At 35.8% G+C, this 18,439-nt stretch overlaps 1 protein-coding gene across 1 annotated transcript in view; it reads left to right on the forward strand.

Annotated features, from left to right (window-relative positions):
- Window positions 1-18,439, forward strand: part of LOC115217337 (HEAT repeat-containing protein 5B) — a 109,250-nt gene that overhangs the window by 32,202 nt on the left and 58,609 nt on the right. The window contains exons 9-10 of the mRNA XM_029786997.2: window positions 14,948-15,022; window positions 16,677-16,886. Coding sequence (XP_029642857.2) covers window positions 14,948-15,022; window positions 16,677-16,886 — 285 coding nt within the window. The remainder of the gene's footprint in view (window positions 1-14,947; window positions 15,023-16,676; window positions 16,887-18,439) is intronic.

The following is an 18,439-nucleotide window of genomic DNA, read 5'->3' on the forward strand; positions in this document are numbered from 1 at the left end:
AGAGATTCCAGAGGGATGATATTCTAGGGATAAAGGATTAGGTATAGTGGTTAGTAGAAGGAAAGGAGAGTTGCACACATCAAGGGTGACAAGTGGTGAAGGTATGAAACAACCATCTCCAAATAACTGAAACTATTATAGTAGCAATGGAAAAGACAGAGGAAATCAGTAACCCAATGAAAAATAGACCTCACAAACAGCATCTAAAAGCTTAGATGGTATCTCATAAAATCTTCCCTCATTAAAAAGGTAAAAATTTTAAAATCTAAATTGATAATTTTACTTCTTTTTAAAAAAAAGACACCAGAAACTTGTATTGAATCAGTATTAACAATTCTGTTACTGGTCTAATTAACATGCAGTTATATACTGATTTAAAATAACATAGGGCGGCGAGTTGGCTGAAGCGTTAGCACGCTGAGGGAAATGCTTCGTGGTATTTCGTCTGCGTTACGTTGTGAGTTCAAATTCCGCCGAGGTCGACTTTGCCTTTCATCCTTTCGGGGTCGATAAATTAAGTACCAGTTACGCACTGGGGTCGATGTAATCGACTTAATACCTATGTCTGTCCTTGTTTGTCCCCTCTGTGTTTAGCCCCTTGTGGGTAATAAAGAAATAGGTTGCATTTCTTTTTTGAGGTGCTATGCATGTGTCAATGTTTCTGATGCAGCTATTCAAATTTATGTTATAATGAATATTGGGGTCATAAACTTACAAAGCTCATCCAAAACAACCATATATATATATATATATATATATATATATTATATATATATATATGAAAAGCCTTCACTCAAGATCATTTAGAAAAGAAATCTGAAGAGAACTCTATACAAGTTAAAGATAACAGAAAGCTGCAAAGCACATTGCTCGATTTTACAGATTTGATGTAGCAGAGTTTCTGTGCTAAAAGATGAAATTACCACCACCACTGTTTTGTTTTCCTTTGCTGTCTTCCAAGAAGGCATGGGTTGGATGGTTTTGCAGGACCCAATTTGTCAGAGGACAGTATCCTGCTCCAATGCCTACTTGGCTAGATGCCCTTCCTAATGCCAACAATTTTACTGAGTGCACAAGGTGCATTTTTCATGACAAGAACTACTAAGGTTGCCATGTAGTTCACATGACTAACATCCCCATTGACTTGAGTGGGGATACATTAGAGAGGGATGCCGCTTCATGTTAGATGATGAAAAGTTAGAGTATGAAAGAAGGGACCAAAACCAGTTTCATGTATAAATTATACACACAAATGTGTGTGTGTGTGTATATATATATTCATATTCATGTCTATATCTACCTCCCTACCCACCTATATTTGTATTTACATATATACATAGATACACACAGACGCATATATCTATCTATCCATCCATTATTGTTAGGAAGGTAATGTTGGTAAAGTCCTCAGGCAATGCAATTCCTTACAGTGCAAACTATGGACATACAAAATATGCAATAGTATCACAAGCAGGTTAACAAAACAGTAGATTTTGCACAGAAGCAATAACCACAAAAACATAGGAAATAATTTTTTTTCAAATGCTCAGGAGGATCTCTAGAGGTAATAGATAGCTTTCATTACCTAGGTGATCTAATTAGCAGTGGAGGATGAGTAAAAGTATAGTCACTGGAATAGGAACAGGCTGGAAAATGTTCAGTGAACTTTTTACTCTGTAAATAACAAAAAGTTTCTATCTAATAGTGAAAAGCAGATTGTATGATGCTTTGGTATGAACTGCAATGCTACATGGTAATGAGACATGGGTTCTTAATGCAGAGGACTCGGAAGAACTAAAAAGAAATGCATCTAAAGTACAAATGTATTGAAAGAAAAGATGGACATAAGAGGAATCAAATGTAGTACACAAAAGTGAAGACTGCGCTGCTATGGGCATGTGATGCTTAATGATGAAGACAGCTGCAAAAAGGAAGTGCTAGTCACTTCCTTTTTGTGGATGGAGCTTGTGGTAATGGGAAAGTCAAGAAGACATAGTTCGGGACTCTGAATTTGATGGAGGAACTGTCAAAGGACTGGGGTGACTAGCAATATGTTGTGCTTGAGAAAATCCACCCATCTTGCTGAAACTGAGGTTGTGGAAGCATAATGTGTGTATACACAATTGGACTTCTCATCCAATTTGCTCATTAAGTTTGCCCTCCCTCCCTCCCTGTCACTGATCTTTCCAACAGTTGCCTAATTACAGTATTAAGCTGCTATAGCTAAGTGGAGGTAGAAATACATATTTTACCATCTTTTTCTGTGATACCAGCTATCTTTCTTACTATCCAGTACCACTTCACTTGACATCCATTCTTCATATTCATAACATTGTCCCTTGCTACTCTCACATTTCACATTGATTGCTCTTCTTTGCTACCAAATTATTACCTTTGCTTTGAACCATTTCCTGTTGACTTACCTCTATCACCATACATCTCACATTCTCTCTATCTCTCCACACACACTTTTGAAACCTACCTACTCACTCATCCTCTCCTTTTCTCTCATATTTCTTTACTATATTATTATTACAGTTCTGCTGCTCTTCATCCTTTTCTGTACTGCCAGTCATCACTGACTCTTCTCTTCCTTTCCTCCAACTCTTATATATATATCATTGATCACTTTTCTACCTTTAACGCTACCCAATCTCTACAGTCAATGCCTACTCTTCTCTTTAACTTAAATTAATCTTTGTTCTTCATTCATTATATTCTTCATTCATTATATATTCATTATATACTGCTCACTCTTGCAGTATCTGCCCACCCACCCTTCTTATTCTGTCTCCATTAACTTCTACTCATCTTGAATCTTGAGGGATCATCCCACCTGACACTTTGTCACTACCATCTTTATTTCACTTTCCAGCATCATTCTAATTACTCCTACCCGTCCTTGTATGTAAGTAGCTGTGTATCTCTGTAGCAAGAAACCTGTTCCAGACCCTGCTTTTTATACTTTAATTTCTTATTACCAAGCATAAAGCCATCTTACTTTTTACTCTAGTCCTATTCTGTCCAAGGGATCCTGGTTTTCCCTAGTTACACGGCAGCCTCAATAATTTATTATTATCGGTACCGTGGTAGAAGCACCCAGTACCTTCTGTAAAATGGCTGGTGTTAGAAAGGGCCTCCAGTTATTAAAAATCCACACAAAAGTAGACATCTGAGCATGATGCTGTCCTGCAATCCATTGGATCTTCTCAAACTCTCCAACCCGTACCAGCATGGAAGACAAACATTAAAAGATGATTATGATATATCATATATCAACTATGTATATAGCTATGTATTTGTATATAAACTACATACATATATATTTGTGTGTGTGTGTGTGTGTGTGTAAACTACATGCTAAACTACAATTATTTACAGACTGCATGAATAAAATTATATCTAACTCTATAACTAACTCAGCTAAGGAGCAGAAATGACGTTAGAACCTGCATAATCCCTGTAACCACACCAAAACAAAACAAAAAAAAGGCAAGCCACAAGTACATAAACCACTAAAAAGTAACAAGCAGCAGAGACCTAACTATAGAATGAAATCCAATTTAGCACAACCAGGAGTTTTCCTCATCAGCTGCCTAATGGATATTATTGTGATTTTGACACCCAAGATAAGATCACTACTTCTGTTGCCAATTTCTTAGGAAAAACAAATGTCATTTGGAAATATGTAAACCAGGTATTTGTACCCGGTCCACAACTTATAAATGTACATATTCCAAAGATGGATATATACGACTAATAAAACATGCAGGTAACAAATAATCATAATTCAATATAATATATCTCTGTCTGTTTACACACACACACAATGCCAGCCTATTAGCAGAATTGTTAGTGTTGGAAAGATGGCTTTGTGATAATTGTTCTGGTTAAGTTCAAATCCTTCCAAAGCCATCTTTGTTTCTTGCCCTTTCAAAGTTGATAAAGGAAGTACCAGACAAGTACTAGGGTCAATTCTTCTCTATCTTTCTCTGGATGAAATCAGCTCTTGTCAGATTTGGTTGGGTATGAATAACTATATGCTATATGTCATGACAGCACCACTGCAACTCTGTCAAAGAGTTAAGGGACTGAGGCAAATTGTCTTAAGCAAGAATTTTTCCCATGACAAACTGCAGTGAAAACATTTTACAAGTTCAAATATCTTTCAAACATATTTGGACTGCTCTTAAGTTTGTATATGTGTGGGGTTTTTTTGGGTTTTTTTCACATCTATTTGAAAATTCCTGTTATTTCTAGTTTGCTTTCTAGTTCATGTATCTTACTCTAATAACTTATTCAATGAACAATATTCTAAGCACACTTTTACACCCACTTCCACTTCTATTTTCATAGTTTACTGTGATGTTGAAAAAATAGATTAAGCTACCATTTGTATAATTTTGTTAAATACATAGGTTCATTACAGTCATTGCATGTTGCACTTTAACAATTTGTTTTCTTATTAATTATGAACTCACTCATTGTATATGGTACATATAGTTGAATATATGGGGTTTTATTTACTCACTTTGTACAAAATGCATGTAAATGAGTATATAGACTCATTACACATGATGAATGTAGATGAGCATATATGAGTAAATAAACTTTCTCATTATTCTTGATGCATGGAAATGAATATATAAGGGTTTGGCTCCTGTTTACTGTGTATTTCACAGTTGCCTTTTAGGACTGTTCTGTACATTTTTGCTTGTTAACCCTTTCAGTCCCAACCTGGCTGAAACTGCCTTTGGCTCTGTAGTACTAATGTCTTGTTTTCATTAGTTTTTAATTAAAATCTTCCACCAAATCTTAGTTACAGTTTATGTCCCTAACACTAGCTTAATGAGAACTAAGTTATTTTACTAAATTCTTTATTATATTTAAAATTAATTGAAAGAAACGCAGAGCATCTCAAAATATATATGGTAATGAAAGGGTTATTGATAATTTCTTCCAGTACTTTAAAATACATAAAAACTTGACTGGAATAAAAGAATCTGTGCATTTGTTGGTGTTGGTTATCAGTTTTATTATTGCTTTTAGCATGTTTGCAGAATGTTGCATTTAACATTGGGTATTATTAGTAACTTTGAGTATATTGATGTTTCTATACTCTATCAGTGGCTCCAGCAGCAGCAGTAGTAGCAATTTTCATAGTACTATATTTACTTTATACTAATTTTTTAAGGCAGGAAAGTAATAAAGAACATGCTTAGTATATCAAGTTTATCCAGTTTTAATCATAAATGCCTTTGTTGTTGCAGACAAATAAGATTTTTTGTTTTGTTTGTTTAATCTTCTGGATTTCTATTTCACATTTTTCTCCCCATACACTCTATCTTCTATTCTAACTTGAGGTTATTTTTTTTATTCATTGTATTCATTCAAAATAATTTTATATATTTCTTTTAGTAAAAATATTTTGGATTTGTAAATGTACTTCTTCAGTAGTTGAATTATGAAGAATTCTCTTTTAATTCTTATTTTTGTTTATATATTTATAATTTATTCAATATCTTAACTTATTTTCAAAGTATGATTAGGTTATGTCATTCTATAATTTGCATAAACAGCCTTCAAAATTGGAGTGTGTTTTGTCTTTCTTTTATGTACAAAAACCTGAAAGTGATAGGTACTGAACATGAGAAATATGTAGTTGTATGCAGGTAAAACTTTACTGTCAGGGGTGAATTTAAAATATGAAAATGATAGGATTCTTTATAAAATGAAAGAAAATATTCAGGTATGAATAAAAAAAATTGCGTTTAGCCTCATACAATTACATATGTATATATTGGGTTGGCAACTAAGTTCCTGCTGTTTTTTAAAATTAAAATTTTTTAAAAGGTTTAATAAAATATAACTAATTAATTAATTAATGTATTCACCCTTATTGTTTACAACTTCTTCCCAACGTTCAACAAGATTTTCAATACCTCGGTAGAAATCACCCAATTTTGACTCGAAAAATTGATCCAACCAAGCTCTCAATTCTGCATCAGTAGAACGAAACTCCACGCATAGCATTTGAAAGAGATCGAAAGATGTGGAAATCTCTTGGTGCCAAATCAGCAGAGTACGGTGGGTGTGGCAGCACTTCCCAGCCATGCGTTTGAATGGCTTCCTTGGACATATTTGTGATATGAGGGCTGGTGTTGTCGTGTAGCAGAAGAACTCCATGCTGCCGATTAGGTCTTTTCTCTTGAATAGCCATGTTGAATCATTCCATCTGTTGAACATAGAGTTCCACGTTGACCATTTGGTTCCATTCAAGCAATTCATAATGGATAATCCCTTCCCAGTCCCACCATACACACAACATCATTTTACGCGGATGAAGATCTTGTTTCACATGTGGTGTCGCTTGTTTACCAGGGCTAAGCCATTCCTTACACTGCTTTATATTGATGTACAGGCACCATTTTTCATCGCCAGTAATGATTCGGTAAAGAAATCATTGCTTATGTCCATGAGTTGAGCGGTGACAAGCAAGCAAACCAGCGGAGATTGTGGCTTGTTGATTGTTGTTGTTGTCACTTAAAGCATGCAGAAGCCATGCTCCATACTTCTGAACATTTCCCATCAAGTGAAGATGCTTCTCTATAGCAGTGTGGGAGCATTCCATTTTCTCCAATTCCTTCGTTGTTTGACAAGAATTTTCGTGCAAAAGTTGGTTTAATTGCTCTTCATCGAACTCAACTGGACGGCCAGACGAGGTGCGTCTTTGAGGTCAAAATTCCCATTTTTGAACTTGGCATACCAATCATGAGCGGTTCTTTCAGCTATGGCACCCTCTCCATACATAGCACAAATGTCACGAGCAGCTTTTGCAGCCTTAGAACCTTGATTCAAAGAAAAAAGGAGGAGGTGTCAAAAATGCTCATTTTTCTTAACTTGACATTCCATTTTAATGATCTGAAATTAAACAAAAATTAACTAAAATTAACTAGAAAAAAAAACAAAATCGATTCCGAATTGATTCAAAAATAGAATTCTTGAATAAAATAGATTCCAAAATTTTAAAACGCAATAAATTCGAAAATTTTAAAAAACAGTGGGAACTTAGTTGCCAACCCAATATATATATATATATATATATATATATTCAAATATGAAATAGAAGCAGCACTGGTGTAATAAACATTATCAACCACATACACTTAACGTGTTTGCCTTATGTATGTGTGTGTGTGTGTATATATATATATATATATATATATCATATATGTATGCATGCCATTGGCAGCCTACCAGCGAATACAAATACATGAAGCATATACTTTAAGTATATGTGGTTGATTATATATATCGCTGACATGGTCAATGACAGTACTGCCTGATTGGCACTCGTGTCAGCAGAACGTTAAAAGTATATCTGAGTGTGGGGGTAACCAGCCCACTTTTGAGTACCCCTCATTCATTGGACAGTAAACTTTGTTTGTGAAGACCTATTGCAGCAAGTGAAATCAAATCAAAATCGCTGATGTGGCCAGTGACAGTACCACCTGATTGGCACTTGTGCAAGTGGAACATTAAAAGCACATCTGAGTGTGATTGTTGCCAGGGCCATGGACTGGCTCCTGTGCCAGTGGCACGTAAAAGGCACCATTTGAGTGTGATCCTTGTCAGCATCGCCTTACCGGCACATGTGCCAGTGGCATATGAAAAACAACATTCGAGTGTGGTTGTTGCCAGTACTGCTGGATTAGCTCCCATGCAAGTAACACGTAAAGAACATCTTTTGAGCATAGTCATTACTAGAACCACTTGACTGGCCCTCGTGCTGGTGGCACATAAAAGCACCCACTACACTCTTGGAGTGGTTGGCATTAAGTAGGGCATCCAGCTGTAGAGACTTTGCCAGATCAGATTGAGCTTGGTGCAGCCTTCTGACTCACCAGTCTTCAGTCAAACTGTCCAACCCATGCCAGCATGGAAAGCAAATATTAAATGATGATGATGATGTGTGTGTGTTGTACACCCAACCATTAAGGTGTGTTTGATGTGGATTTGTTGTAGTTGGTCTTATTTTGATGGAGCGTTTGTTTGTGCATAATCCTATCCTGTCAAAAGATTGAAAATATCTTCTGTAGGCATTGGATATTAGAAACCCCATGGAGATGGATTTTTTTTTGTAGAAAGACCTTTTTAAACTTCTGAAAGGCTTCTGATGCCTGTCTGAGAAAGCTTTTAATCTCTTTGTCATTATGCTGCTGATGTATCTGAATTGGACAGGAGTGAATAGTTAGTTGATGCTGTTCTAACTGGAGAGGAAAAAAGGTAGTGTAGCACCATTGGTAGATGATATCAGTTTCTGATGTTAATTGTCAGCTCCATTCTAGTGTAATCTGAGATAATAGCTTGTAGGGCTTCTGGTGTATGAGATGCCATAGCACAGTCACCAATGTTCTGTTCATATTTGAGGTCAGTAATGGCCTGCAGACTCTGCATGTTGAAAAGATTTCCTATTTTTTAAGGTTTTGGTAGGAGCCATAACTTCAGCCAAGATTGCTGGTTCATCAAGTGCTCAATCCACAGGTTTAGATTGGTTTAGAATCTACCTAGTTGAAGTGATCTCCTCGGTGCTATTCTTAGCTGTCCCCTTTGTAGAGATGTACCACAGAACAATTCCTGAGGCTATAAGCAATATTTATGTATCATGGACATTATGCATGTCTTGCCTGTCTGCATGGATCTGAATTTCCTGAGTTTTTACAACCTACCATTTATTCTTCAAAGCATGAGTGGTAGATGAAATTTCACTTCAAGGAACTTGCTGCTTTTTTTTTTTATAATCTATTTTTGAGCATGTAATGAGGATTTATCCAGAGTTACTCTCTGTACCCTGTACAGCATATCAATCAAGAAATTACCAATTTTACTGGAGTTATCTTCAAACCATTTTTGGTGGGTTTCTTTTTTTTTTTTTCTTTCTTTGATCTGATTGTTTTGGCAGCAACATCATAAAATGTAGGATTGTTGTGTCATTCACTCCAATTTTAGATGTGATCAGGGCCTCTGAAACTTCCAATTTGACAGCTAATGAGTGATAGAAGTTCATGCAAAAACAGGACTGTTGAGCTAACAATTAATTAGCTTCTTGAAGTTTTGAGCACTTGAGCATCACAGAGAGCACACTTGCAATCTGACCTCTGTTAATATCATGTGAAGATCTGTCCAGCTTTCACCTCTACTCATAGGTGAGCTGAAGATCATTGAGGTCGACCCTCTTGACCATCATGTAATTGAGTTTTTCCCCTACTATTTTAGTTGTTATTCATTTTGTAGCCAAATATAATTTCCTTTCACTTCCTTTAATTTGCAGGCTTGTTTTAAGAATCAGTTTCTCCATTTAGTAGATTCTTGATGCAAGCAATGCTTTATTTATTTGCAAAAAATATTCTCTTGTGAACATTACTGCTTGGTATGTGTGATAAATAGTTTTTACTGTTTCTCTCTGCATGCATTAGAATGTGTGAGAGTAATGTGTATGCTATTCTTTTTACGAACATCAATTAAAATTTTTTGATTCTTAAATTTTTATTTCTCTAAATGATTTATGTTCGTAATTACGTATAGTTACTCTGCATTTGTTATTTAAATGGTAACAGTCCATTTAAAGGCTTTATTAATTACCATGTCAGAAAATCAATCAACAGAATCTATTCTGTGTAAGAATAACCCGCTAGATAAGCTAATAAAAGTAGCAAAGGATTTTTTACTATCAACACCAAAATCAAATACTAGTATTTATTTAAAGCAAAAAAAAAAAAATTACCTTTTAGTCATGAGGTAAGGCAGGAAATCTAAGACCAGTGAGAGGAAGAAGGAAAGGATCCTCAAATTGGAAACCTGGCCTCAATGGCAGCAGCAAAGTGAACTCTATTAAAGGCACCTGAGGTATCAGGTGGTGCTGACAAAATGGATTCAATGAATTTGACCTTCCTGGATGATAATTAAAAAGATGTTACATGTTACACATCTATTATGACTGATCCATATTCTCATTAAAAGAAAGGTCCTTTTACCAAATGTTTAGTAGATGGGTAGCTTTTGACAGAAGTATTTTAAAAAATGAATCTCTCTTGGATTTATATAACCATTCTCAAACTAATTAAAGGCATGTAAAAAAACTCGAACTAATTAAAGACATGTAAAAAAAACAAATTTGTAGGCATAAGTTTGTGAACAATTAACTTCAGATGCTTCACTATGTGGCCTCGGTAGCACAGTAGGCAGCACATCACTCTCATAATCATTATGTTATTATTGATCCTGTATTATACATGCCTGTTTGGACACACTCACATACCACTTTCATTTCTTAAATTTAAGAGTGAAGAAACATTGCCATGCCAACACACATGCATGTGCAATGCTGAGCATACCATGTGCAATGTTGGTTTATATATTTTCAATATAAACAAGCATTCAGCCATTGATCTACATAAGATTTTAGTTAATTATAAAGTTTTATTGTGCATGTAAATTATTAAACTGTAGAGGTATTGTCATATATATATACCTCAGTTAATGACTAGCTTATTACTACTGTAGATGATGCTGTCTTTTGTTTACTTGAGGATCCAACCTAATGGATACTTGTGTACTGAAATATGGTTCAAATGTACAAGTCTCCAATATGCAAGTGGCTAATAGGTGTCAGCAGAAGGGCACCCAGGAGTCATGATCTGGATGCAGCCTGGCCCCCTTAGAGTATAAGAAATTAAGGGCTCAAACACTTACCTGAGGTAGGGGATTCTTTGCCGAAGACCTGCTGCTTAGTTCTCCCAAGAGTTTCTTACCACCCCACTATACATAATTTGAAATATTTGCCCATAAGCTTAGCTAAAGTTTTTAGAAATCTGATTAATTTATTTACCCAAATAAAATCCAGCTCAATGATAACTTACATGAATATCCCAGTAAATCATACGAGTTAAATTCAATATGTTGAATGTTTTCTACCCTTTTTGAGTAAAACTATACAATGTATTTGAGTTGAATTATTCCTAAATGAAATTCACATCCGTCCTTAATAAATATTAATTTAATTTATTCTCATTAAATCTTATCTAAAGAACTAATTAACTTATGCAGTTGGTGAAATATAGTTTCAAAATAGTAAAATTGTAAGTTATAAGTACTGACTTATTTTGTTCTTGTTAAACATAACTAGAAAAGGGTGAACTTTTTAAAAATATATTCTAGAGACCTTGTTGAATATTTCTGCTAGCTTTGCTTGAGTAAACATGAAAGTACATAGAAAAATATAAGATCAGCCTATATAACATAATTTGCTCAGATCATGTTGGAAGCATTGTAATAATCAGAAAATGCTGTATTTGTTTCTGTTTCTGTTTTGAAATTTAAAAAATCACATGGTATTATCAGAGATGGACTCAGTTGGTGCATACTGGTCTTAATACCTTGACATTCAAATCACTTTGACATGCAGATGATTTGAATTTTAAACAATAATTAACAGCATTACTCAAGGTCAAGAATTGGTGATTTGTTAGTGCACTTACATAGTGCTTAGTGAATCATAAAAACCAATTCATTACTAGCAGTATATTCTAATCCCTAATAGAAATCAGTGTACATAGAAAAAAAATATAAAACTGGTAGTGAGCAATATGTTTAAATATGATTATTTTTCAAAATGGCAGGAATACATCTTAAAAGCAAGAATCCATCTAAAGTGTTGCATTAAACTAGATTTAAGATGATATAATCTCATGTATGTAAGCTTTTTGCATAAACATATTCATAATTTATATAAATTTAATCTCTTCTTTACTCTTGTCTTGGCTGATGAAGGTGACAATTAATTGGTTTCCAGAAATATATGCATGTATCTCAATAATTAACACACACACACACTATCTCTCTCTCTTTCTCTTTCTCTCTCTCTCTCTCTCTCTCACACACACACAATTGTTTTCTTGATTCAATTTTTCATCATCTTTATAACTTTTTTTTGCATGCTGGCATGGGTTACACTTTACCTGGTGTATTTGGAAAGTAATTGAATTGAATTACTCCAGTACAAGTTGTTCTATATTTGTTAACACACTTTAGTGATAACTCCACACAAGTGAGGGGTTTAGAATGCTGTAACATTTTAACCAAATATCAATGTGTTACATTTTGTGGTTTCATTTGTGTTAGTAATTGAGTAAATTCAATCTCTCCATTGTCCATGCTCTGGCTACCAAAGGTGATAATTCTCTTGGAGATTAATTAGTTTACAGAAATATGTGCTTGTGTCCTTGTAATAATTGTATATTTTATTTCAATATATACACACCTTGAATTATTCTCGATTCAGTTTATATTATATTACATCAAACTAAACCAAGTCTTAGCACTTCTGCTAGAATCCTGCTTTTGAGTATTTTGAAAACTTTATATATATAGTGTTCTTTTCAGTCTTTCAACCTGTCTCCTTGTGAGTTACAGTTTTTCTATACTTGCAGTATTATCGTGTTAGTTTAAGTTCTGGAAGAGACACGTAATTTTACGAAGTGAAATTGTTGTGTAGAGATTATAACAAAATATAGTGTTTTTCATCCAGGCTAGCAAGACATTGAAAAACACTATACATGTATATATATATATATCTTCTGTGTACAAATAGATGTACAACTGCCACTATTTTGTTTAGAGCTCCATGTAGATTATCATATTCCAGTCTGCTTTCATAATGGTTAAGTAACTATTATACTTAGTAGTATTACTAGGTATGAAATACAGAACAAATGAAGAAGAGATTAAGATAAATGCAAATTTATATTTCACTTGCGCTAAACGAGGCTGCAAAGAGAGCGGTTTGGAGACGCCACTATGAAAGGTTGTTCAATAATGAGAATGAATGGGAGAAAGAGAGTCTGCCAAATGTCGGCCCAACAGAGGGACCAGCTATCCGAATTGACAGTACCTTGGTAGATAAAGCAGTTAAGAGTATGATGACAGGGAAAGCCCCCAGCTTATCAGGAATCACCACAGAGATGCTCAGAATATCTGGTGGTGTTGGCTATAGCCTAGTCATCCGTATAGTTAACCAGGTGATACACGAAGGATTCATATCTAATGACTGGTGTAGGAGCACCATAGTCAACTGCTACAAAGGTGAAGGTGATGCTTTAGATACAAATAATTACAGAGGTATTAAGCTGTTGGATCAGGTAATGAAAGTCACTGAGAGGGTCATAGCCCAACTAATTAGGGAGAGAGTCAGTTTCGATGAGATGCAGTTTGGGTTCGTGCCATGGAAAATCACCACTGATGTTATATTTCTGGTAAGACAGCTGCAGGAGAAATACCAAGCCAAAGATAAACCTCTGTACCTGGCTTTTGTTGACATGGAGAATGCCTTTGACAGGATCCCCCAGTCTCTCATTTAGTGGTCAATGAGGAAACTAGGGATAGATGAATGGTTAGTGAGAGCTATGCAAGCCATGTACTGGGATGCTGTCAGTAAGGTGAGGGTTGGCAACGAGTACAGTGAAGAATTCTGGGTAGGGGTAGCAGTCCACCAAGGTTCAGTCCTCAGCCTCCTCCTATTTATCATAGTCCTCCAGGCAATAACAGAGGAATTCAAGACAGGATGCTCCTCTATGCTGATGACCTTGCTCTAATTGCTGAGTTACTATCAGAACTAGAGAAGTTTCAGGTGTGGAAACAAGGATTAGAATCGAAGGGCCTTACAGTCAACCTAGCTAAAACCAAAGTCCTAATAGGTAGGAAGGCAGACAAACCACAAATCCCTTCAGGTAAATGGCCCTGCTTGATCTGTAGAAAAGGCATAGATAGAAACTCTATAAGATGTACCCAGTGTAAGCTATGGACACATAAGAGGTGCAGCAACATCAAGGGAAGGCTAACTGGGAAGATAGTTTTTGTATGTGGCAGATGCTCAGGAGCAATAAACACTGAAAATGTGCAGAGAACAATTTCTGCCACATTCCAGGGAGAAAAACTAGAAGTAGTTGATAGCTTCCGTTACCTAGGTGACCAAATCAGTAGCGGAGGAGGGTGCACTGAAAGTGTAGCTGCTAGAATAAGAATAGCCTGGACAAAGTTCAGAGAGCTCTTACCTCTGCTGGTGACAAAGTGCCTCTTGCTCAGAGTAAAAGGTAGACTGTATGACACATGCATACGAACAACCATGCTACATGGCAGTGAAACATGGGCCATGACTACTGAGGACATGCACAAGCTTGCAAGGAATGAAGCCAGTATGATCCAATGGATGTGTAATGTCAGTGTGCATACTCGACAGAGTGTAAGTACCTCAATAGAAAAGTTGGACCTAAGAAGCATCAGATGTGGTATGCAAGAGAGACAACTGTGCTGGTATGGTCATGTGGCGAGAATGGATGACGATAGCTGTGTGGAAAAGTGCCACACCCTAGCGGTTGAGGGAACCTGTGGAAGAGGTAGACCCAGGAAGACCTGGAATGAAATGGTGAAGCATGACTTTCGAACATTAGGCCTCACTGAGGCAATGACTAGTTTTGTTCTTACCTGTTCTTATTTTAGTGTTGTTTGTCTGAAATCTTTCATCATATATCCTGTGGCCCCTTCAGTGATTCTCCATCACACATGTCTCTTCCTATCCTGTTTAGTCCATTCTGTCTTTCTATGGTGTGTATCCTTATACAAACCTTATCCTTATACACACCACAGAAAGACAGAATGGACTAAACAGGATAGGAGGAGACGTGGGATGGAGAGTCACTGAAGAAGTCACAGGATATATGATGAAAGATTTCAGACAAACAACACTAAAATAAAAATAATAAAGCTGAAGTGAATAACAAATATATAATGTGTGATTAAGTGGGGAGAAAAAAACCCATCCCCAAATATGCAAAATATGTATATATATGAACAGTATAATTGTTATAGCTCTTTATCTGCTTTATCATTATAGCTTCAACCAAACAGTGCATCTGGTTCTGGTGCATTGGAACATGATGCAGCATCACTCTATGCGCGCATACAACCAGTAAGTAAAAAATTTTAAATATCTAATTATAATTACTTCTTTTAAGCATATTTCATAGTACTTTTCACATGTGCCTATCTTGTTTTAGCCATTCTCTTTTATAACTTTAAGTTTTCTTGAATCAACTTTGTTTTCCAAACCAAACTTGTTCTACTTCTCCCTTGAGTTGTATCAGCCATATCTGTTTGTTTCTTAATCAGTTCTCATTATTTCATTATCAGATATCTATAACAATTATCTTTTTTTTTTACCTATTTCTTTTTATGAACTTGTAATAATAGCTTTATTTCCCCATTGCTTTAATTTTCCTGATTTATACATTCAAGTAATCAGAGAACAATTATTTTAACCCAAGTTAATGGAAATACTACTCCCTTCCCCTCCCAGGTCAGGGGTTTTTGTCTTGCAAGGTACTTGGTGACTGTCAGTGCTGGTGCTGAGTCCATGTAAAAAGCACTGGTGCCATGTAAAAAGCATGCAGTGTGCTCTGTAAAGTTGTTGCTGTTAGGAAGGGCATCCAGCTCTAGAAACCATGTCAAAACCGACAACTGGAACCTGGTGTGGCTCCTGGCTTTGTCATCGTTAATGTCAAGTAGAAAATGGACATTAAATGATGATAATTGGTTTGCCTGTCCTCTACAGTGCTGAGACCTGGACCATCCTCAAACAAGACCTGAACAAACACAAGCTTTGTCAGACACTTGTTGTCTCTCTGTGCAATCAAATCTCAAACAACATCTGAGAACAATGCCAGCAGCAGCCAACCGTTGAAGTACAAGTCCAGTGGCACCGGCTACAGTGGTTTGGTCATGTCTTCAGGATGAGCACCAGGAAACTACCACAATAACTTTTGTAGAAGCAGTGCACCAAAGAAGACATGGGTGAAACAAATTAAGGAAGACCTAAAGTTGCAGCACCTTGACCTTGAGCATGCTCAGGTCAGTGCCATGGATTGGAAAATGTGGAATAACATCATCACCAAAGTCCATCATCCAGCAGCATGTTGTTTGAGAAGGCAGCCTTCTCCCCCCCCCCCCGGTTGCCACGTAGGGATTAAAGAAGATGGAAGGAAAATGTTACTAGAGTAGGGTTTCTAGACAAAAGCAGTATTAAGGGGAAATAAGCAAGTTATTAAGTACACACTCTGGAAAACAGGCTTCTCAGGAGTTTGAAGCGGGTGTGATATACAGGGATAGTTCCAATGTTAGTGGTCGTTGAACTTTTGGAGTTAAATCCAGCAATGTCCTTGTATTTTAGAACCATCAAAATTTGTGATGTTCATATAGAGGTTATTAATAAGTGAAATTACATCCCCATCAAAAACTTATATTTTGCTCTATAAGGCATGTTTCTTAGACTATTATAATGTTGTCTATTTCTCAGATTTGGTTGAATTTTAGATCCTAATTTGTTTTTTTCTTATTCATTTCCCAATCAGTGTTAGAATTGATTTCTACAGAATTACAACAAATGGAATAACATGTTTTCTGAAGATTTATTGCAATGCTTTTAACAAGGTTTTGAGTTCTTAATTTTAACCATTCTTATGTCATGTTTCCTTAATTACCTAATGCTGACATAAATTACCCTATCAAATGCAAAGTATTACCAGTTATTTCAATTTTAAGAACTTTTTGTTTTGACTCTATTTCAGACTGATCCTCCTATTCCTGGTCCACTGCCACTTGGGGTGGCTGTAATTGACAGTTCAGTACGTTTATATGGACTAGTTTTCTACAAAGTAGCCCACAAACACCGTTATCAGATGCTGCAACATTTTAACGAATGTATAAAACAAGCAAAATCTTCTCGACAGCAAGCAGTTCAAATGAACATTTTCACTGCAGTTCTGTGTGCTTTAAAGGTAATTACTCCAGAAGTTATACTTTAGAAAACAAAAAACATCTTTTTTTGACTTACATTTTTCGTTGTGGTCTATTTTTAGTAACTTTGATTTATTTAATGCATGTACAATCATTTCTCAAAGATTTTGCATAATTGCTTGATATTTAGAATAGAATAGCTTGCCAAAGTTTAATGCAGTTTCAATATGTAGATTAAGATAGTTTGGTATTGGATATTCATCACATATAGTTTTCCTAGTCGACTGAATCAACGTTGTAAGTGGACAGCAGAAATAAATAGACGAAATCCTTTCACTTTTATAAAAAGATTAAAAAGGAAATGAGGGCAAAAAGCACTCGTCTTTTTTCACAATAAAAAATCGTTTCCTAGTAGCCGGAATTTTGTGACAAAATGTATGTTTATTAAGCACAACAGCCTGTAGTGCATGCTCTGGGCCCCCTTGAATCGATAAAAAAAATCGCTCTTTTTATCATAGCAACCGCATCTTTATAGCTTGCAAATTTTAACTATTGCGGGTCTCATCCTCACCACACATTTAGTATCCCTGCCAATTTTCAACTCGATCCTAGCCTCCGTTTGGCCACCATTAACCATCAAAGCAAAATGTGCATACAATTTTTGTCCAAGGACTGTTTTATAGATATATATATGTATATATATATGCACACACATACCTACACTAATTGTATACATGAGTATGTGTGCACATGCGTACACACATATATAAGAGCTTGTGCATGTGTGTATATACACATACACACACAAGTATATGCATTGCATGTATATATGCATGGGTATGCATGCTCATATACAGGTATGTCTGTATATACATGTATACATATATATGCGCACACACATCTGCATACACACATATATGTGCATATACTTTAAAAGGATATGGAATAAAGAGTATAGAAATAAGAAAAGATGCAGAATTTTGGTATGTGAATTGGGTGGAGTGAATTACTCAGAATGGACCTGAAATAGATAAATTCGGGGAGTTAAGTAAAGTAAAATATAACAGTACATTGTCCTTTATAGAAGTACATGAAATCTATGATGTAGATTCAGTGAGGAGTGGTGTGTAAATGTCTCATACTGCAGTGGATTTTAGGTGCATAGACATCCAAAACCATGTTGTCCAAACTGCATCATGAAAGGAGAAAGTTGGTTTTCAAACTGTGGAAGATGTGATGACAAACATCCTTCAGCTGCTATCCACCAAATCCACACACTTAGTCACACACACACTGTCATCATCATCATCATCCTTTGATATCTGTTTTCCATGCTGGCATAAGATGGACAGTTTGACAGGGAACCAGTTAGCTGCAGGGCTGTGTCAGGCTCTAATATCATCTTTGATGTAGTTTCTATGGTTGGATACCCTTCCTAATGCCAGCTTAACCACTTTACATAGTGTACTGGGTGCTTTTTACATACCACTGGCACTTGAAAGGTTGCTATGACCCCCCCCCCCCCAAATAAAAAAAACAGGAAGAGGAAAGGCAAAAAGCTCCCACTACTAAATGAAATTGTTTGGGAGAAGAA

Source organism: Octopus sinensis, linkage group LG11 (genome assembly GCF_006345805.1).
Source record: "Octopus sinensis linkage group LG11, ASM634580v1, whole genome shotgun sequence".
Taxonomy (NCBI): domain Eukaryota; kingdom Metazoa; phylum Mollusca; class Cephalopoda; order Octopoda; family Octopodidae; genus Octopus; species Octopus sinensis.